Here is a 21451-nt window from a genome sequence, read left to right as displayed (position 1 = left end):
TGTTGTATAGAATGTCAGAGTGGGTGGGACCTTAGAAAGTATTAGATCATTTCACCTCATTTACAGGTTGAAAATTGATTCCCAAAGAGAGAGGGTGACTTACATTTTGTGCTGGTTACCTACTTCTGTGCTACAAACCACCTCAAAACTTAGTGGCTGAAAATACAACAATCATATATATTTTGCTCTCGAATCTGAAATTTGGACTGAGCTTGAAGAGGGTGACCTCTCTGCTTCATATTATATCCACAGCTTTGGCTGGGATGACTCACATCTGACAGCTGGAACAACTGGGGCTCGCCAGGCATCTCTCTCTCTCTCTCTTTCTCTTTCTCTCTCTCTGCCCCCCCCCCCCGGTGGATACTGGGGCTTCCTCAATGAGTGAACATTCCAAAAAACTGGAGTAAAAACAGCAAGACTTCCTATGATCTAGCTTTGGAAGCCACATGGTTTCCACCACATTCTACTGGTCAAGCAAGTCATTGAAACCAGCCCAAATTCAAGGGAGGAAAAGTTAGATTCCATCTATCAGTGAGAGAAACATCAAAAAATTTGTGGCCAACTTAAATCTACCACACCTGAAGTGCTAGAATTAGCATCAGAAGAACTGAGACGAGAATCCAGCTCTCCTGATTCTTAGTGCATATGACAACTTTGACAGTGGTACCTAAGAGGAGGGTGAAAAGAAAGAACCAAAGCATGGGGCATTGTGTGAATGAGGAGCTTTTCAGGGTGGGCCCTAAGACACAATGAGCGGCATGAGCATTTGCAAGCCTGAAAAAGAGGTTGCTAAGAGGAGGACAGGAGTCATGGACTGTCTGATTCAGAAGAGGACTTAATTCTTGCTTAATGTGCTTGACTCTTCTGCAATCTCCCCACTAGTCATCTCTGTCTTGATGATGGCAGGTTTGATCTGTGGAGCAGCCTACTCCCCCGCCAGGAGGCTCTGTCTATTAGAAGATTCCACAGAGCAGAAATCTGTTTCCTCCTAGCTTTTACCCAATTACTTCCTAGTTGCACCTTTATATTGCCTTAGGGTAATATTGCAAAAGGCTTTGACTTCCTTAATACATGGCAGCTCAATAGCTATTGTAGCTTTATAGTCCCTGTTTGACTCTTTAATGTAGCTTTTAAAATTCCCCTACTTATCAGACCACTCTCCTCTAAACTACCCTAGTTTCTCAATTGCTGTTTCAAAGTATTCTTCAAGAGGGATCAGAGCAGTGCCGTGTTGATCAACATCCCCATCATGTTCTATGCAGTTTTCTTTAACTTTTATTTTAAGTTCGGGGTAAATGTGCAGATTTGTTATATAGGTAACCCATGCCACGAGGGTTTGCTGTACAGATTATTTTGTTACCCAGGTATTAAGTGTAATACTCAGTAGTTATTTTTCCTGATCCTCTCCCTCCTCTCACTCTTCGCCCTCCAGTAGGTCATGGTGTCTGTTGTTCCACTTTATGTGTCCATGTGCTCTCATTATTTAGCTCTCACTTATAAGTGAGAACATGCAGTATTTGGTTTTTTATTCCTGCATTATTTTGGGAAGAATAATGGCTTTGAGCTCCATTCATGTCCCTGCAAAGAACATGATCTCATCCTTTTTTTATAGCTGCATAGTATTCCATGGTGTATATGTACCACATTTTCTTTATCCAGTCTACCATTGATAGGCATTTAGGTTGAGTCTATATCTTTGCTATTGTGCATAGCGCTGGAATAAACATACGTGTGCATGTGTCTTTATGATAGAAAAATTTATATTCCTTTGGGTATATGCCGTGTTATGGGATTGCTGGGTTGAATGATAATTTTGGTTCTAGGTCTTTGAGGAATCATCACACTGCTTTCCACAATGCTTGAACTAATTTACACTCCCACCAACAGTGTAAAAGTGTTCGTGATTCTAATGTGCATAGAGAATTACACGGATCTAAACTAGTTTCCTGTATACGCTTTACCAACTACGCTTCTCTTACTTTTATGTGTCTCTGTGAGTGTTTGTTTGTTTGCTTAGTTTTTTACTCAGCTATGGAAATTTACATTCAGCCCTAGAATTTTCTCAAGAGGTCCAACTTGCCAATATCTTTTTGAATCCAGACTTTGTCACTAAAACTGTTTATTATCCTGCTTAGTTCCATATAATCTGCAGATTTGTTAAGTACTTGTTCTATACTTTAATCTAAATCATTAATTAAGATGTTGAACTAGACAGAACCCGGTGCCACTCCACTAGAGCCCATCTTCTATGCTAACCTCAATTTACTAATCAGCATTCTTTAGGTTCATTTATTCACCTAACTGTTGTTAATTCATCTAATGGTACTATTGCTTAGTCCATATTTCTCCATCTTGTCCACAGTGATATCCTGATAGGCCTGGACAAATGCCTTGCTAAAGCCCAGATACATTATGTCTCCTACATTTGGCTGCCCTCGAAATTCACTAACCCTGTCAAAGGAAATGAAGCAAATCTGACTCTTCCTCAAACATGCCACGCACTTTGATGATTCTGAGACTGTGCTCATGTTCTTTCCTCTGCCCAGAATTTTCTTCCATTCCACCTCATCCACTCGACTCTTTGTTGCTGAGATGTCGCCTCCTCAATGAAGCTTTAGTCCTTGACTCCAGACATAATTATTTCAAGGCTGGTTCATTTCCCCCAAAGCCCTTTGTACATAGCATCATGTCCCAGTTGTTTGTTTATGCTTATTCTCCTCTCCCTCACTTAGAATGAGCCATATAATATTTAATAGATGTTTGATGACTTTAATTCAACTAGATCCTGATGCCTACTAACAGTCACTTCCTTTCCAAAATATTCATACATCACTCATTCCCAAATCCAATCTAGCACGTACCATGTGTTACCTTGGCGCCAATTCCCAAGAAAAGGAACCAGGGCTTCTTGGCAAAATGGCTGATGCCAGGTCTAAGCAAAAGTATAAAAGATGAGCCTGGAACATCTGGGCAGGCCAGTCAGCAAGGAAGCTATCAAAGACGATTAGGGATTGTCAAAAACTGAGAAGTCAAATTGAAGAGGTTTCCAATGGTCAAAGCTTGGACAATTTGATTAATAATTAGAATAATTACTGCAATGAAAGAAAATACATAAAATATGTGTAAAGCCATGAGTTCATAACAATGGTAAATAAAGGAAAGAACTCAGCATTTATCCTGACTTTTCACACCTTACCATACTAACCTTAGGGACCCAATAATTGATAAAAGAATTATTTTCTTTATAGAAGCATTCTAACTAATAAATTAACAAGGAGTGATATAATTAGAATATCACCATTTTACACCCACTAAATGAATAAAATAAAGTATTCTAGGCAATGATGATCCATGGCTTCTAAAATCCTTAGGTAAAAAGCTGATGAGGAACTTTATAATGGATGGTTCCAGCTGACAACACCTAAACCCCACAGACCTGACATCCTAAAAGGAGAGACAACCAGCCTTCTGGTATGGTGCAAGAGGAAGTATACGGCACCAGCTGCTTGTTATCCTTGCTAAAAACTTGCACGTGGCACTGTCTAGACTCTAGATTCAACTAGCAGTTTAAAGAAAATAATAGGATTTAGGGTGAAACAACTCCATGGGAAGTCTACTGTGGGAAATCCTACAGTACATATGACTTCCTTTTTTTTTTTTTCTTTTTTTGAGACAGAGTCTTGCTCTCCTGCCCAGGCTGGAGTGCAGTGGTGCAATCTTGGCTCACTGCAAACTCCGCCTCCCGGGTTCAAGCGATTCTCCGGCCTCAGCTTCCAGAGTAGCTGAGGTTACAGACGTGTGCCACCATGCCCAGCTAATTTTTGTATTTTTAGTAGAGACGAGGTTTCTCCCTGTTGGCCAGGCTGGTCTCAAACTCCTGACCTCAGGTGATCTGCTGGCTTCAGCCTCCCTAAGTGCTGGGATTACAGGTGTGAGCCATCACCCCTGGCCTGACCTGCTTTCTTCTAAAATAAATTGCAAGGAGAAATTTAAAAAAGGGGGTAGGAGAGTAAACTACAGATCAAAAAAGACTTAACGGCCATAAAAATGAAATATAATACATGGACCAGGCTTGGATTCTGATTCAAATAAATCAACTAAAACAAATGTTTGTGAAATTATCAGGGGAATCTGAACAGCAGATATTAAGAAATTATTGTTAATATTTTTGGTATCATAATAGTACTGGGATTATGCATTTTAAGAGAAGAGTCCTTATCTTTTAGAGGTAATATTGAAATATTTAAGGAGGAAATGATATGAGATCTTAGATTTGCCTCAAAACTACCTAGTAGGGAGGAAGTGGGGTTTGGGATGAGGGGTAGAACAAGAACAGTTATGAATCAATAATTGTTCTATCTGAGTAAGAGGTTCATGCTTCCTTACATTGTCCTCTCTCCTTTGTACGTGTAAAATTTCCCATAATTATCTTTTAATCCAATCTAAAATGTTACCTAAAACTGTTATTGAGGTCACTGACCTGTGTCAGAACACACGTTCCCTTTCTGAAAATGTGAATGTTTGCCAGAAGAGCAGTTTTTTCATTCCTGCCTGCTTCTCCATGATTCCACAAAAATCACAGTTCTGTGGCCATCACAATGGCCAGTTCTCTTGGGCCACCAGGACAGGATTCTTGAAGAACTCATTGGAGTAGATGGACCCTTCCCAATCACTCTGTGCATATGGGGCTCTGGTCTCTGTCACCAGTGTTCACACTAGTCCTTTCCATAATGAAGCCCATTCTTTTTGACAGAAAAGACAGGATTACAATAGGAGTTCTGGGCCAGGCACAGTGGCTCACTCCACCTGTAATCCCAACACTTTGGGAGGCCGAGATAGGAAGATCCCGTGAAGCCAGGAGTTCAAGACCAGCCTGGGCATCATAGTGAGACTCTGCCTCTACAAAAAATTACAAAAATAGCCAGGCATAATAGCACGCACCTGTAGTCTCAGCTGCTTGAGATGCTGAGGTTGGAAGATCACTTGAGACCAGAAGACAAAGGCTGCAGTGAGCCATAATCATACCACTGACTTAAATTTTTTTTTCTTTTAAATAAGAGTTTTATTCAATTTTCTTTCTCATTTCTCAGCATTGAAAAAAACACAATTCCTTTTATATCTAGCTCTAAACATACACAAAAGTATCCTTTGTCATCATTAGATTTTTATTTTTTAAATAAAGCTGGACTGGGCCGGGTGTGGTGGCTCACTCCTGTAATCCCAGTACTTTGGGAGGCCAAATTGGGTGGATCACCTGAGGTCAGGAGTTCAAGACCAGCCTGATCAACATGGTGAAACCCCATTTCTTCTAAAAATACAAAAGTTAGCTGGGCGTGGTGGCACACGCCTGTAATACCAGCCAGTCAAGAGGCTGAGGCAGGAGAATCGCTTGAACCCAGAATCACTTGAACCCAGGACAAGGTGGTTGCCATAAGCCAAGATTTCACTATTGCACTCCAGCCTGAGCAACAAGAGGGAAACTCCATCTCAATAAATAAATAAGAAAATAAATAAAGCTGGACTGAGCATTTTGACTCTATTTTTCTAGTTCTCTGTTATTCTTAAAAATTACCTGTTCCTGCTTTCCCTTTTCTTCACAGCGTCACTAGTTTCTTTTGGACTCTCTTCCCTTTGTTAAGAATTCTCGCTCATTTACAATAGCACTGTGGAAAGAGAATGGGCTAAACTTTTTTGATGGAACCTTGCAATGTTGGTGAGTACTGGAATACTGACATTGTCATATTCTGCTCTGCAAGTATAAACTGGTATCACCTTCCTGGAAGGCAATTTTATAACATGCATCCAAAGCCTTTTTAAAAGTGTGTACTTTGTGACCAAGGAATTCCATTCTTAGGAATTAATCCTTGAGCTTCAAATCACAAGAAACAAAAAAGAAAGGAAGAAAGAAAGAGAAAGTAAGAAGGAAAGAAAGAAAGAAAAGAAAAGAAATTGATCCTAAGCATATGGATGTGCTCAGAGATTTAGTTAAAAGAATGCCCAAGATGGTATTTTAAATATATTTTAAAAATTAGAAGCAACTTAAATATATATTTTTAAAATGTTTGACTAAATAAGCTATGGCTTATCTTGCAGTGGAATATCATGTAGCCAAAAAAGATGACATGTTAGGATATTTTATGATATGGGAAGATGTTTATAATACATAATTTAGGGAAGAAATGTTGATTTTTTTAATAAATTAAATTTTTTCTAAAAGTGGAAACATTATGAACAAAACAGCTCATAAAGAATGTTTCTCATTTTTTAAAAATTTTTGCATAAAAAAAGACTGAAGAATTATATAAGAAAGTTAAAGTAACTCCTTTAATTTTATTATTCTTTCCTCACACATGCTGTAACAATTTCTATAACGGATATTTATTACTCTGAAATAAGAAGAAGAAGTAATTCATGAACTAGAAAGAGGGCACACAGAGCCAGCTCAGGCCCCATCACCGTTTTCCCCCTGGTTGGGTGCAGCCTGTTCTGGCCTGACCACCTCTCAACAGCAACCACTAACCTCCCTTAGAGGCACTTTGCTGCCCCATCTCCATGTACAGAGACCAGCGGGCAGCAGCAGTCACTCTTAGGGGGTTTTCAGCAGGTGGGAGGAAGATCGCTTCCAGATAGCTGCTGAAAAAGGAATTTGCCCCAAGAATGTGGACCTGGCCAAGGAAAGGCCGAGAAGTCCAGTCTGTCCTTATCTCTGGGTCCCCATGGGGCCCCACAATGGGGTTGTTTTAGAGCTTGGTGGCTCACCTCTCAGCAGTTAACACTGTTCATTCAAGAGGTTTCCCTGGAGTTTGGGTTAAAGCCGTTGGCCTCTGCTCTGCAGTCTCTTGTGTGACTCACTGTGCTGTTTGTTCATTATTATGTTCTACTTCCTTCCTAGCAGCCTCCCTGGCTCTTCTTTGAAATCTCTTTCCCTCCTTCTCTTCCTCGAGCCCAATTTCAATGCTAAAGATTTATGAATAAGCAAGGGAGTTGGCAGTGTTTGTGATTAGAACCCTTAGCCTTAGAGTTCTCTAGGCTGCTGTTTAACTTACCAGAGTAAACAAATCAGAGAAAAAACAGAGGAGAGAGAGAGGGAGAGGGAAAGGAAGAGGGAGAAGGAGAGGGAGAGGAAGGGGGAGAAGGGGGGAGAGAAAGAGGGAGAAGGAGGGAAGAGGAAGAGGGAGAAGAGGGGAAGAGGAAGAGGGAGAAGTGGGGAGAGGAAGAGGGAGAAGAGGGGGAGAGGAAGGGAGAGAGAGAGAGAAGAAAAGAAGGGTTTTAGAAGAAAAGAAATATTATCCATTCTATCTAACAAAGGAAATACTACAAACATGCATCACTGTGAGCATTTATTGTCTTCTGGCTCCTAAGGTCTAGGACATGTGGTGCCTGTCCCTGAGTACTGGATTGCATTTGCTTCTAAATTCTGAATCAGCTGAAATACACATTAAAATGCATGATGCTGCAGCACCTTACTGGCAAACCCCACAAACCTCCTAAAGAAAACAAAATGATACAAACCAACATCAGCAGCAGCAGGGTCTTTTGAAAGCCCCCCAAAAGAAATATTTTTAAAGTTTTTGAATTCTAACACATTTTTATGTGTATTTTAAGGCCGAGTCTTCTAAGACAGTGAATGACTCCAGTGTTGCCGACATGGTTCTCAGTTAGCTCCCTGGCTTTGCTGGCGAAGGATGCAAGAATGTGTTATTGGAATTAATCCTGGGTATGATGGAGGCAGCAAAGAGCCCTTGAGTACCAGGACCAAGGCAGCTTTCTTGTGGGTGGATGAAATGGGCATCTTCATGGTGTGACAGGAACAACATAGGAAAGTGTCATATAAAATAGCTGCTCCCACTTCTAAAGTACTTGCTGTGTGCATCAGTACTTTCTTCCTCTGTGATACTGGGCTCTTGGTATCTTCACTTGAAAATACACCTGGTGGGGATAATGTGAAAAATCCTAAGATCATCATAGAAAGGATGGAGGAGCAGAAGACAATTACCCTTCTCTCTCCTGTTCATGGAGCCCTCTTCTTGAATCTCAAAATACTACTTTGATTTCCTGCTATACACAATGTCTCTTATATCCTTTCTTTCCCATAAGAATATATGTAGAGAAGGTGCCTAGACAACCCCCTCTCCACCAAATCAATTAACAGAATCTTAGGACTGAAAAGAATTTCACAAAATTGTTATTCTGACCCCTGAAGCAATTAAGGTCTTTCACCAGCTTGAGCAGTGATAGGTCCAATGGCCAGTCCATCCAGTGTGGGTTATAGACCCTACAAGGTCAGCACCCAGACTTTCTTGTGGTTGTCCCTACTTTCAAGTCCCGTGGCTCCCCTTCCTCTCAGGTGCCTGCAGTCATTGGGTTTGCTTCATCTCAAAAATTAGCTGTCAAGACAATATCTAAACCACGTCTACTCTAAGGTGCAGATTTCTAGCACATAGAAGGTAATTAATAAATATGGGCTGAATGAGTGAATGAGTGAATGGATAATACCATCAAGTGCTGCCAAACCCAGAGAAGTATGTTAATGAGGATCACTAAGCCCAGTAAGAGAAGTGAAGACCTTGCCAGGAAAGATGAGAGAGGGTTTTTCTTTGAGGTATCTCCCTGGGTCCCCTGAAATTCCAGCACTGTGCCGGACTGTGGGTTCTGCCTGTGCTAAGACGCTACTTCTTTAATGCCTTTTGAATCCCTTCACTTCTCTTAATCTTACACTGCTATTCTCTGGCTGGAAAATCCATCATTTCTTGACTAGCATTGTGCCACGGCCTTCTAATTTAACTCTTGGTTTCTCTGTTCCATCATCCCCTCCTCCCCAAATCACACTACCCTGCATCCATAATCCTGTAGGGTCTGATTCCAGCTCTACTGCTCTTATCTTATAGCTCATTACATGCCTGTTGGTGTGTTCCCCAGTCCCCATCAATTCTACTCTAACTAAAAGCTAAACTGAACTACTTATAAATTCACAAACAAACTATGCTCTCTCTGGTTTCGGAGTCTTTGTCACTACCATACTAGGAAACTTCTTTTCCACTTCATCACCATTTGCTCACTCCCACTCATTGCTTAGTACCCAGTATAGATGTCACCTCTTCCAGAGCCTTCCCTGAAACTCTAAGGAAATATATGTCCATTGTGGGTCTGCTGGGATCTTTACTTCATGGCGTCCTCACCTGGAACTCAGGCTGACAAAGCAGTCACCATCTGGAGCATAGAAGAGGGCAAAAAAAGGAGGATGAAGACTTGGATGCTAGCCCTCAAAGGTTCCACCTGGAAGTCACACTTAACACTTCCATTCAATTTTCTTTGGTCAAAATAAGTCATATATCTAACCATTTTTATATGTTACACGGTCATATCTAACCATTTCATATAAAAATTATTTTGACCAAATTATTTTGACCAATGAAATGGTTAGAAATGACCATATGACTTATTTTGACCAATGAAAATTGAATGGAAGTGTTAAGTGTGACTTCCATTCAGTTTTCATTGGTCAAAATAAGTCACACTATATGCCTAGAAATGAAGAGAAAGAGAAACATTTGTAAAACAGCCCTAGTGATCTACATATTCAAGTAAGTGGAGATCTGGAAAATCCCCAATGGATCTGATAATCTTACCAAGAAATATTTAATTTGCATGAGGGTAGTGGAGGCCATATTACACGAAGCCATAGAGTGATTGAGAAGTAAAGAAATAAAGACAGCGAGAAGAGATAACTCCTTCAAGATGTTTGACTGTAAAGAGCAGAAGAGAGGCAAGTGGTGGTGGTGGGGTGTGGCCAAAGAAGAATAAAGAGTTGGTTGATAATTAGCATAAGCGTGCCTTAAGCATATTTAGAGAACAACAGGATATGTCCATATGAACAGGTGAGAGTTTGGATATCCATGAGAAAGGAAGAATTGTGTAGGGTTCTTGAGCTAGTGGAAGAGATCAAACTCCAAAGTGTGATAGAGGGATTGGCCTTAGATGAGACTAGGCTTCCCTCCTCCAAGTAGCAGGAGCCATGGAGAGTGAATGGGTGTAGAGGTTGATCAATTTATAGATTGAAAAGTAGGAGATTGAGGAATTTTTCTTGTCCAGTGGCTTCTGTTATCACTGTGAAATTAATTTATAGAAAGCTGTCATAATGTGTTCCACTTAGAGAAATTTAGGAAATCATTATAAGAAAAAGAGAGCGAGAGAGATGCTCCTTTGTAACACTCATGATTTCCCAGAACGATGGCTAGGAGGATGTGAAGTATATCAAACTTCCACACCCCACCCCCACCCCTTGCCATAATTGAGCCTTATTTTAGGCATGGCAGTTTTAACTGCCAAATGTAATCTCCTAAGCACATGGATGAGCCTGGTGAAAAAAAATGGTTTATCTATAATAGTTGGAAGTAGGACTTTGAATATAGCTGTGAAATGAAAATCTGTTTCTGCCCAAACTTATCCAAAAATATACAGGGATATGATTAACTCTGAAGCCTTTGTCCATACTCTCTTTCTGTCTTCAACCTGAAAATGATTTTCTCTGTCCATATGCTACTTCACACAGTTCAGGTCATTGCTTGGCTAAGAAGGATAATCTTGCCTGACCATTTTCTTTGGAGCATAAGAAGATGCCTTTAAGGTCTCAGGACATTGCTACCTTATGATGCTGCTACTCCAGTTATTATGGCAGCTGCTGGCTCAGAAAATCATAATCCCCTCTGCAAGTTCTCTTCTACACTCTGCAAGCTTGGTCAGGGCTAATGAATACTTTTTTTTCTTCCTTCTTCAAATAGGTTTTTTTTTTTTTTTTTTTTTTTTTTCCTGAGTTTAGATAGAGAGGGCTTCCTGGCTAATTTAATTTTGCTTCTCCTTTGTTACAAGCAGATGTCACTTTTACATCTGTGTCACTTTTACATCAAATGCCCCATGTCTCCCCCCTACCAGCCCAGCAGATGTTACTGCTATTAGCCAAACTTCAGCAAAAAGGTAACAGGCAGCCCCTTCTGCTACTTACAGCATTGTGGAAGTGAAGAGAAGGGAAGGGGAGGAGTGGAGTGGGGCTTTTAAATGTCCTTAAAAGTTCTTAAAAGAATGGATTTTGGAGATCTGTACACCGTCACCTATATAGCACATACACATGGGGTACCTTCAAAGTTAATTCAGATGCAGAAGCATCATCTATGAGTTAGCCATAAAAGTTCAACCCAAAACCACACAGCTAATCCAGGACAAATGCCTTTCAAAGTGAGATCACACTGAACATACTAACATTTACATACAGGATAAAGCACCATATTAATTATGAATAAAAACTGTATATAACAAGACAAAACATATAATTAACCTATCTAATACAAATATATCTTGCAGTAAATTCCTTTAAAAAATAAAAATTAAAAATTTGATTTTAATTTTAATAAAAAATAAATTTTTCTGCCTGGTTGCTTTCTTTTCTCCCATTTTATATCCTAGAGCCTGCTTTTTGATTTATCTACTCTCTTCCACATGCATTATTATTATTATTATTATTTTATTGTACTTTAGGGTCTGGGGTACATGTGCAGATCATGCAGGATTGTTGCATAGGTACAAGCATGGCAATGTGGTTTGTTGCCTCCATACCCCCCCTCACCTATATTTGGCATTTCTCCCCATGTTATCCCTCCCCTAACTACCCCCGCAGCAGACCCCAGTGTGTGATGCTCCCCTCCCTGTGTCCATTCTACATGCATGCATTATAAACGTACAATAGGAAAAACGCTGTGTCTATGCACTGTCTAAATCCCAAAGTAAAGTGTTTAATATACAATTCAAGAGACCGTTCCAACATCATTGCCATCACCATCATACTGGTGGCTAACAGTCACTGGATTCTTTCCATGTGCCAAGCACTGCGTTAATTGCTTTGTATACGCTATTGTCAATCAGTTAATAATTGTTAGTCTCACAGTGCCAGGAGGTTAGTTACCAGAACCTCAAAGAGTTTCTATTATGAAACGTGTATCATGGTTGCTAGGCAAATGGAAAATGTGGTGGAAATTCTAAAATGCTAGGAGAATGCACTGGGTCATCAGACATGGGGCTGCTGTGGCTGGAATGCTTTCTGTTTTGGGGAAATGGTGTCCCAATAAATTTTGTCTAGGTTATTTTCTTAATGCAGGTGAGTGGGAAAGGCTGCTGTCTGCAGAAATCTTTTTGGAGAACCCAAGGACAAATCTTGCCTATTCATTCTCCAGTTGAGAGAAATGTTGGTACTGAGTTGAGTCTATGCCAGGCAGTGGGCTGGCTATGCTGGGATAATTTGGATGCAGCATCAAATAAAGCAATCAAAAAGAAATTCCTCTGAAACTCTCACTGGTATTTAATATTTTATTCATTCCCATGTTATTGTGCTTCGCCTGCGGTAAAACAGCCTCAAAACAGCCTCCTAGGAGTGAGGCATTAGGAGGCTGACAAGCATTTTCCCATGAATCGCTACTACAATACAATGGCATTTTGTTTGCTGTTTTGTTTCCTTGTCTTCTAACATTCTTTCTGACTTTCAAGGAAAAAAAGAAGAAGAAAAAGAAACCCTCCTATGAATGGTGCAGCAAAGGAAAGAAAAGTTCTTTTAAACTTTCAACCTTTTTTAGTTTGTATTGAGTAGCATGTAAACTTTTTTTTTTCCTGATAGTATATATGCTGGTAATCTCTTCCTTTTTGGTGCTTTAAATGGCCTTTTCCCTCCTTTTATCACGTAGCATTGCCTTTCCATTATTGATTCAGAAAATCGGCAGGGGGAAAAAGTCAACCGTGTACGCATACTAAGAAAGGGAAGGCAGAGGCAGGTGGATCAAACTCATCCATCTATCCATGTGGTCATTTATCTATCAATCCATCCTGCTACCCACCAGCCTCTATTAAAATAAATAGCAGGCACTGTACACATTGCTGGTTGGCTGAAGTTGTGATCTGGACAAAAGGTCTGTTTGGGGAAAGGATGCTGAAGCTTAATTCTATTTGTGCCGGTTGAAAATCAGGAGGGGTTTTTCTACACTTCACTTTTATTAGATTATTTCTTATAGATGGTTTCTTTTTTCCTCCCAGACGCGTGGTGGAGGCCGCTGAAGCAGTTGGTCTATAGTTGGAATAATTAAATTAACCATTTAGTACAACTTTTAGGGGAGAACTCGCGTGTAGAAAGCACAACTGGAACAAAACAGGGCGCTGGGGCTGAGGCTCTGGCCTGGCCCAGCCCCGCACGCCTTTCATCTCCAAGCAGAAGCAAGACTCCCGGCCACAAAAGACGGGCAGAGGGACGATAGGCCAGGGGTGGTGGGGGAGGGACAGTGACACTGAACAAAATAAACCTACAAGGCCTACAAAGGGGAAAATGAAGTCAAGCGCATTTGCTCACCCGGCCGTGTGGGCCCGGCGCTGAAAGGTCTCGTGGTACAAAGGCGAGAAGGCTCAGGGCACTCCGACCCGGGGTGGCCGGCAGCAGGGGGCGCCCGGAGCGGGCAGGCGCGGCGGCCTGGGACCGGGGGGCGGGGAGGGACCCCAGGACGGGGAGGGACCGAGCCCCGGGGGGGCGGGGAGGGACCCCAGGACGCGGAGGGACCGAGCCCCGGGTCTGCCCCTTGACCATCCCCCGGGCACCCTCCACCGCCAGGCACTTCCCTTGGCAGCGCCCCTCCGCTGAGACCTCGCCCAGATCTCTCAGCTTCTCCCCTAGTCACCCTCGGAAGCCCCATCCGCATCCAGGTCCCCTGAGCTGCGCACTGAACTCCTCACCCCAACACTCCTTTTCGCACAGGAACTGCTTACAATCACCACCTAAATCCCGAAGTTCCACATGTTCACCCAAGAGCTATCCTCAGAACCTGCCAACAGGAACCCCTCTACTCTGAGCTCCGAGCACCTTTTGGGTCCTACTTTCGTCTCCGTCCTAAAAGCCAACGGGGCCTGGGCTCTGTCTGCAAATTAGGACCCGCGGTGAAATTGCCCTGCGCTCGGCTCGGGCTTAGGGCTCCGGCCCGAAGCGCACAGGGGCGGCGCGGCGCTGGGGCGTAGCTTCCCAAGCCGACCGCGCAATCTGCACCACGTTCAGACACACCCCGGGTGAACCTAGGCTCTAGCGCCAAGCGGGGTGTGAACCCGGTAACTGTCAAGAATAGAGGTCTTGGAGCAGAAACGCATCACCTCCTGGCCACTCTGGTCACTGTCTTCTGCAGGGAAACGCGCTTAAAACCTACAATCGAGGAGCTGGTTGGCGGTGTGTCACCCCGGCCTGTGCCCCGCACATCCACATTTCCCGAGGGCAGGCCTCGGCGGCCGAGTCGCCTTTGGAAAACCAGCAGGCACAACCCCCAACCGAAATGCAAGGGAACGAAGAAACTTGGAAAATCTCAGCCTTGTGCTGGACAACCTATCCCCCACCTCCCTCAAGTGGTTGGGGAGGGGGATGAGCGCGGGGGAAATTCCATGTGTGGAGTCCAAATGGACACAGCCACCTCCCGGCCCAAATGCGGATTCATATTCATGAGAGCGGGATAAATAAAGACAAATCTATGCCGTAATAGCACTTGGATTCGCATCTGTCTTTGCTGGCCTTTAGGTTTAGGGGACTGAAGACAGATGTTTGCATCCCTTTTCTCCTCTTGTCTGGTGACCATAAAGAAAAACCATTTAGAGCGTTGCAATTTGTTTCCCGCCGCAGTAAAACCTTGTACACATTTATTTTCATTTCACCCCCGTGCACAAAAAAGTGCACACTGGTCACCAAGGGCTCTTCTTTATCAAATACGCATTGTACAACATATAACTGCAATAAAACTATCAGCCCTCCCCATAAAACTATCACCAGGATCCTTGGTAGGTCCCGCTTTCTGCTCTCCCAACTTCAGCGCTTCCTCACGTCTCGAGGATTTGCAACCGCCTGAAACTCACCCTGCAGAGAAGCACAAGGCTGGGGGACCGTTGTCCCTGTTTAATCCATTACTGCATCCTCGGCAGTTTAGTGCGCAATAAAACACGGTGGCAGGGGAGAGCGGGCGCCCATCCACTCTCCGGCACTAGCATCGAATTAAACCACTTAGTTTGGCAAACACTGAACGCCTAAATGCCCCTATAAAGACTTTATGAGTTTGTTACTTTAATTACTGACTTGTTACAGAGCACATAAAGGGGGTAATGAATGCAATAAAACTAATTATCTACACATTTAATTCATATAAAATATCCAGGGTTTGTTTACACCACACGGCGATTCAACTAAGCTTTCCCCTTCTTGTCCACCGAGAGGAAGGATTTAATGAAATAGTTTCCCTTATTCTGCTAGGGCCTAACGAACCAAATGAAAATTACCCTCCCCTTAAATCATGGGGCCACTGAGGCCCACAAATCACTGCCCGCTTCTTTGTCTGTGCCTCGCTGCCAGCACCAAAAAGCCTAAGGAATCGGACAAGAAAGGTGCCCGACCTGGCACCCTTGCCTGGGCATTTACATGACGAGAATTTTGCTCACTGCAGCAGGCAAACCTAAAAGGCAAAGAAGCAGTCCCCGGGTCTGTGGAGGATTGTGGGCACCTGAAAGAAATAGAGGCGATAAAGAGTTGGAGAGCCGAAAAGAGATGAAAGAGGAGATACATTTGGGTACACTTCATGCTTACTTGCCAGTTAGGCGTAATTAAAACGAACAACCTCCAAACCAACCAAATGCAAACCTTGCGCTAATGAAAACAGACACAGAACTGAACGCAAAGAACACACCACAGTTGAGAATCCAGATGTTTTACATTCAAAATCTTTCCTCAGATTTTTTTAAAGTGGCTGTATACTCAGAGTTTTAAGTGGCTGTATACCCCGAGTCTCTTGAAAGCACATTAAGCTGCAAGGAGAAATGCAATTTATAAGATGCTTTCTCTCTCTCTTTTAACCCCCTCTACCAGGTGTATTTTTAAAGAAATCCGTTTATCGTTCACATAAACCCCCTTGGCTCACTTACTCTATGTTACAGGGTGCCTGAGTCTTGCCAATGTCCCAGTCCTTTATAACATTTCATGCACTTCGGGGGGTAGGTTTGTTGTTAAATTGAGCATGTAACACTCTTACAAAACAGGTTTTCTATGACATCAAGGTTTCTTCTCCCTAACCGAGGGGGGGAAAAAAAGAAGAGGACGAAGAAGGGGGAAAATACACACACTATCTCAATTTATGCCTAAGGTATATGATCAGTTAAAAAGGCTTAAAAGCTCGGGGAAATTGGATCAGGGAGAATCGTCACCCAACTTTCATTATTTCCAAGTAGTGTGATTGAATTAAAGGGCAGGGAGCTGGTTAGAAGGGAGGATCAGGGGCTCAGTGCGTAATGGTGTGGTATTAAATTCTAATTAGAGATGCAGGAATCAATGATAGGGAGGTTGGACAGCTCAGTTCCCCAGTGCCAGCCCAATAGACGGATGAGTTATTGTCATGTAAAAAGCGCCAGCAATAAGACCAACCGCTTTGCTATTGTCCAAGTGGAAAGAGCCAAGTTTATTATGAGGACTATATGCTCTAGAGACCTCAGACAAGGCATCTCATAGGAGGCTTTTTCATAAAACTAGGCTCTGCTGGTAGTAAGGAGGCCAGTTTGGAGGCAGGCGTTGAGCTGTGCACATCTCCCCACTCCAGCCACCTTCTCCATATCCATCTTTTATTTCATTTTTCCACTTGGCTGAGCCATCCAGAACCTTTTCAATGTATAAAATGGAATATTCTTACCTCAATTCCTCTGCCTACGAGTCCTGTATGGCTGGGATGGACACCTCGAGCCTGGCTTCAGCCTATGCTGACTTCAGTTCCTGCAGCCAGGCCAGTGGCTTCCAGTATAACCCGATAAGGACCACTTTTGGGGCCACGTCCGGCTGCCCGTCCCTCACGCCGGGATCCTGCAGCCTGGGCACCCTCAGGGACCACCAGAGCAGTCCGTACGCCGCAGGTAAGGACCGTCAGCTTTCTCAGCGGAGGAAGCCGCCTTTCCGCTCGTATATAGGAAGCCTTGATTGCATTTGAAAATGGAAATGTGTTTAGTATTTACCAAACGAAATTTGCTTACACAAATGAAAGAATTTATCACGTTAGAAGCGATTGCAGGGAGGGGTAATTCACTTACAGGGTTACACTATCCTAGTCACACCCGAACCGCCAACAAAATTATCTTAAGCTGCCAAAATGATAGGCATAATTTATTTACTTTGCGATGAGACGTAAAGCTTAGAAAATAATTAAATAACAAAGAGTAAAGCTCATTACTGGCAGTGTCTCTTTTTTTAAGAACCGACAGCAGCTCACACCTCTTTGGCTGGTCATTTTTATGATTATTTCTTTAATTTATTATTATTTTTTTGCAGCACTGTCCCCAACTTTTGAGCCGGTTCAACTTTCTGAGAATTGAAAACTTCCCAAAGTGGGACTGTTTGGTAACTTCTTTCCTGGCTCCCTGATATTCCGACTGATGTTTTTGGATTTTTTTTTTCCTCTCTCGTTTTTTTCCTGCTGAAAGCACTATCCCAAGTCCGTCACATCGCGCTGTTTCAATCCAACCAAAGGCGCTTGTGCCTGAAAGGATGCCGCCAAGCCCGAAGTTTGAGCCTGGGTTTCCGTAGATAACAAATTTCCTCGGTTTATTCCAGCGGCTTCTCTCTGCGACTGTCCCGCGCGGGTGTAGGTAGCGGCTGCCGGATGATCTGACCTTGTAGTCCCCACATTCTGGCTCCACGGCCGGCGTGCTGCCGGCCGATTCGCTCACTTTCTCCTCTGTCATCCTCTCTCTAGTTCCTTACAAACTCTTTACCGACCACGGCGGCCTCAACGAGAAGCGCAAGCAGCGGCGCATCCGCACCACTTTCACCAGTGCGCAGCTCAAAGAGTTGGAGAGGGTCTTCGCGGAGACTCACTACCCGGACATCTACACCCGGGAAGAGCTGGCCCTGAAGATCGACCTCACAGAGGCACGAGTCCAGGTACGCTCGCCTGGAAACTGACCCGGCTCCGCCGCACTGGTCCGGGGAGGTGTGGGGGTGAGCGGCGGCTGGTGAAATTCGAAGTCCTGGAGCCTCAGTGAGAAGGAGCTAGGGGCCCAGGGCAGATCAGAAATATTGGATTTGGTGTGGCTGTGCGTGCGAGAAAGGCTTAGAGCGCGCTCTTGGCATTTTATGCACAGCTGTCAAGTGTTTCTCACCCGAGCAGGGTAATGGGGGGCCTTAGGACGTGGATGAGCCAGGGGACAGGAAGTGCCTGTGGTGGAAGGTGTGCAGACTTTGCTCCGGTTTTATGTTTTTTTCCCCCTACAAATGCCTCCTAACTCAAGTGCGTTTTACCTGGCCCCATAGCATATAGGTGCATTTTTCTGGAAACTATGACTTGAATCAGATTTGCAAAGGGGCTGTGACTTCATGAAGGTCTAGAACCAAGGCTTACTCTAACCTATTAGACACAGGTGCTCTCACAAGTTGGCCACAGCGGCTCCCTGGATGAGCCCCCCACGGAGAAGCGGTTCGCACCAAACGCAGGCTCTTCCAGGCCCAAAGGCCCGAGATGGGCATTGGAGCAAACCCTTTTCCTTAAAATTAGAGTTTAACTTTAAGCCTAAGGGCTTGGGGTGAATGGCGAGCTCGGGGCTTGCTCAAGAAGCGGACTCACCAAAATAAGGCCTTCCCTTTTAGGGTCTTTCTGGGACCTGGGGCCTTTTTAACTCTTTCTAATCTTTTTAACTCCCCTGCAAGGCTTCATTTCCCTGGAATGCTCAGCTCGCCCTCAGAAAGTTTCTCCGAAGATGCACGGCAACGAGGAGGGGTAGACTCGGTGGGCTGAGTGCGCGTGGGTGTGATCACCGCGCGCGGGGAGGGGGGTGTTAAAACAAGCAAAAGTAGAACGTGGGCCACCCTAACTCGTGCTTTTCTTTCCCATTTCTTTCTTTCCACCCCTGCTTCACCGTCTCTCCTTCCGTCTTGGGCCAGGTGTGGTTCCAGAACCGCCGCGCCAAGTTTCGCAAGCAGGAGCGCGCAGCTGCAGCCGCAGCGGCCGCGGCCAAGAACGGCTCCTCGGGCAAAAAGTCTGACTCCTCCAGGGACGACGAGAGCAAAGAGGCCAAGAGCACCGACCCGGACAGCACTGGGGGCCCAGGTCCCAACCCCAACCCCACCCCCAGCTGCGGAGCGAGTGGCGGCGGCGGCGGCGGGCCCAGCCCGGCTGGAGCTCCAGGGGCGGCGGGGCCCGGGGGCCCGGGAGGCGAACCCGGCAAGGGAGGAGCGGCAGCAGCGGCGGCGGCCGCGGCAGCAGCAGCGGCGGCTGCGGCGGCGGCGGCAGCTGGAGGTCTGGCTGCGGCTGGGGGCCCTGGACAAGGCTGGGCTCCTGGCCCCGGCCCCATCACCTCCATCCCGGATTCGCTTGGAGGCCCCTTCGCTAGTGTCCTATCTTCGCTCCAAAGACCCAACGGTGCCAAAGCCGCCTTAGTGAAGAGCAGTATGTTCTGATCTGGGATCCTGCGGCGGCGGCGGCGGCGGCGACATCGGGCGAGCCAGGGCCCGGGCGGGCGAGTGGGCGAGCGGGTAGGCCCAAGGCTATTGTCGTCGCTGCTGCCGTGGCTTTTTCCTCGAGGGCCTAAAGTAATCGCGCTAAGAATAAAGGGAAAACAGCGTAGCCCTCATTTCAACCCCACTCCTCCCCCTTCCTTAAGCCCCAAATAATACAAAACAAACAAACTTCCCTGGCTTCGCACCTGCCTCGGCCGCGCAGCGGGGCCAGGGCTCCGCCTGCTGACCGGGGGTTGTGAGCAGTGCGGCCTGGACGCGGGGGCACTCTCAGGGGGCTGTGTCTGCGTGTCAGTTTGTGTCTGTCTCGGGGAATGTGTGTCTGTGGCCCAAGCAGGTGACAGGAAGAGATGGGGGGCCGCAACCAACTCAGTGGCTTGTTTAGAAATAAAAGACAAAAAAGTAAAACTAAAAACAAAAAAGTTGGAAGGCAGAAACCATTAAAAAACAAAAGCCAACAACCCAGAAAGATTTAAAAAACATAAGAAAGAAAAAAGACAAATTAAAGGAGGGGCTAGGGAAGAAGCTGCAGCTGGAGCTGAGGGCTCGATCCTGTGAATCCCTAAATCCTCTCCCTGCTAACAGCACGGATTCTCTTGGGGCTTTTCTTCAGGGAAGAGTAGGGACGCCTTTCCAGCCCACCTTCCTATCGTGTCCTTGGGTTCGGGTCACTGTGGCGACCGACGACTCGCTCAGACTCTCCCGGTGGCAGAAGTGACTTTCTGGCGCCCCCTTGCCTGTCCCACCTCGCCGAACACCATCCCGCCATTAGCGCATCGGAACCCCACACAGTTGCAACTCCCAATCCCGAATCTTTGCAGCCTTTCGGCCCTGAAAGATACGCTATCCATGAGATGCCTTTTCATCTACAAACTCTGCAAAATGTGTCTCATGTTTCGCAACTCTTTTTTTTTTTCCCCTCGCTCCCGCCTACCCCGTCGCCATTTTCTTCTTCCACCAGCTTTTAATGAACTTTTTGGCACTGCTTTGGATTGGAGTCAGTTGCAGTCCACATAACTGGCTGCAGAGAAATCTACCGAGCAAGGGAAAGGCACACACACGTTTGCAGAAGTGTCTCGGTTTGCATTTCTGTTGGAATGATCCGAACTGGACTCACATCCTATATGGTGGATGGACTGTATATTGATGGTTCCATTCTTCGCGCAGTTTAGACATCTCTGTTGGGATTTTTTAATTATTATTTTAAAAGGCACAAACTCTAGATATTAGTTGAATGTTGAGGCTTTAACTTTTTCGGTGTCTTTCTACAACTGTGTTCTGTGACTCAATTGTATCGTGTTAATATCAGTACAGACCGTCTCCTCTACTTGACCGTATAATGTTTTTCTCTTATTGTAGTCTCTATGGCGTGTCTTTATGGTGTAACAAGGTTCTCACGGGTTCAATCTTTTGTGTTAGAGAGACCACAGTTCAGACAATGGTATATATTTTTGTTATCAGGTGCATGTCTGTCTGATTTCTTTTTTTTCCCCTGTTGGACTACGTTTGTGAACACAATTGTCATAAGTTATGTTTCAGATTTTTGAATTTATTTATATGTGTTATAATGAATGCTTCTATTTAAAAGGGAAATATTTCTACATGTGCATATAGTTTTCCAAGAGTGTACCATTAACTTGATTGTTGATAATAAAAACAAAAAGCAAGTCTAGCAATTGAACTCTTTTTTTTTCTTGACTCATTTTTGTATGATTGGTCATTTTTTTTTAAGTTTTATTTTAAAAGGATAAGGGAAGATAAAGGAAATTGTACTAAAAAATAGCAAGAAGCCCAGTTGGTTCTGGAAATCCAGGTGACTGGGCATCTAAACCCATGCAGCCAAATTCAGCCAAATATAAAATTTAGTGCTTGGGAGGGCAAGCAGGATTCTTGTCCATGCTTTTCTGTCCC

General features: G+C 44.5%; 1 protein-coding gene across 1 annotated transcript; it reads left to right on the top strand.

Annotated features, from left to right (window-relative positions):
- Window positions 1-16346: 16346 nt before the first annotated feature.
- Window positions 16347-21212, top strand: PHOX2B (paired like homeobox 2B). Its single transcript, XM_032274054.1, has 3 exons — window positions 16347-16947; window positions 17784-17971; window positions 18968-21212. Exons 1-3 carry the CDS (start codon window positions 16707-16709, stop codon window positions 19481-19483), a joined length of 945 nt encoding a protein of 314 aa, XP_032129945.1. The 5' UTR covers window positions 16347-16706; the 3' UTR covers window positions 19484-21212.
- The last annotated feature ends 239 nt before the right edge of the window (window positions 21213-21451 follow it).

This window comes from Sapajus apella, unplaced genomic scaffold, assembly GCF_009761245.1.
Source record: "Sapajus apella isolate SASKATOON/1434 unplaced genomic scaffold, GSC_monkey_1.0 scaffold5, whole genome shotgun sequence".
Classification (NCBI taxonomy): Eukaryota; Metazoa; Chordata; class Mammalia; order Primates; family Cebidae; genus Sapajus; species Sapajus apella.
Note: the sequence above shows the minus strand (reverse complement) of the source record. Positions and strands in the feature narration are given on the sequence as shown.

Coding starts and splice junctions, on each gene's coding strand:
- PHOX2B (XM_032274054.1), top strand. CDS start 16,707: ATGTATAAAATGGAATATTCTTACCTCAATTCCTCTGCCTACGAGTCC. Junction 16,948..17,783: donor GAGCAGTCCGTACGCCGCAG/GTAAGGACCGTC, acceptor TCCTCTCTCTAG/TTCCTTACAAACTCTTTACC. Junction 17,972..18,967: donor TCACAGAGGCACGAGTCCAG/GTACGCTCGCCT, acceptor GTCTTGGGCCAG/GTGTGGTTCCAGAACCGCCG.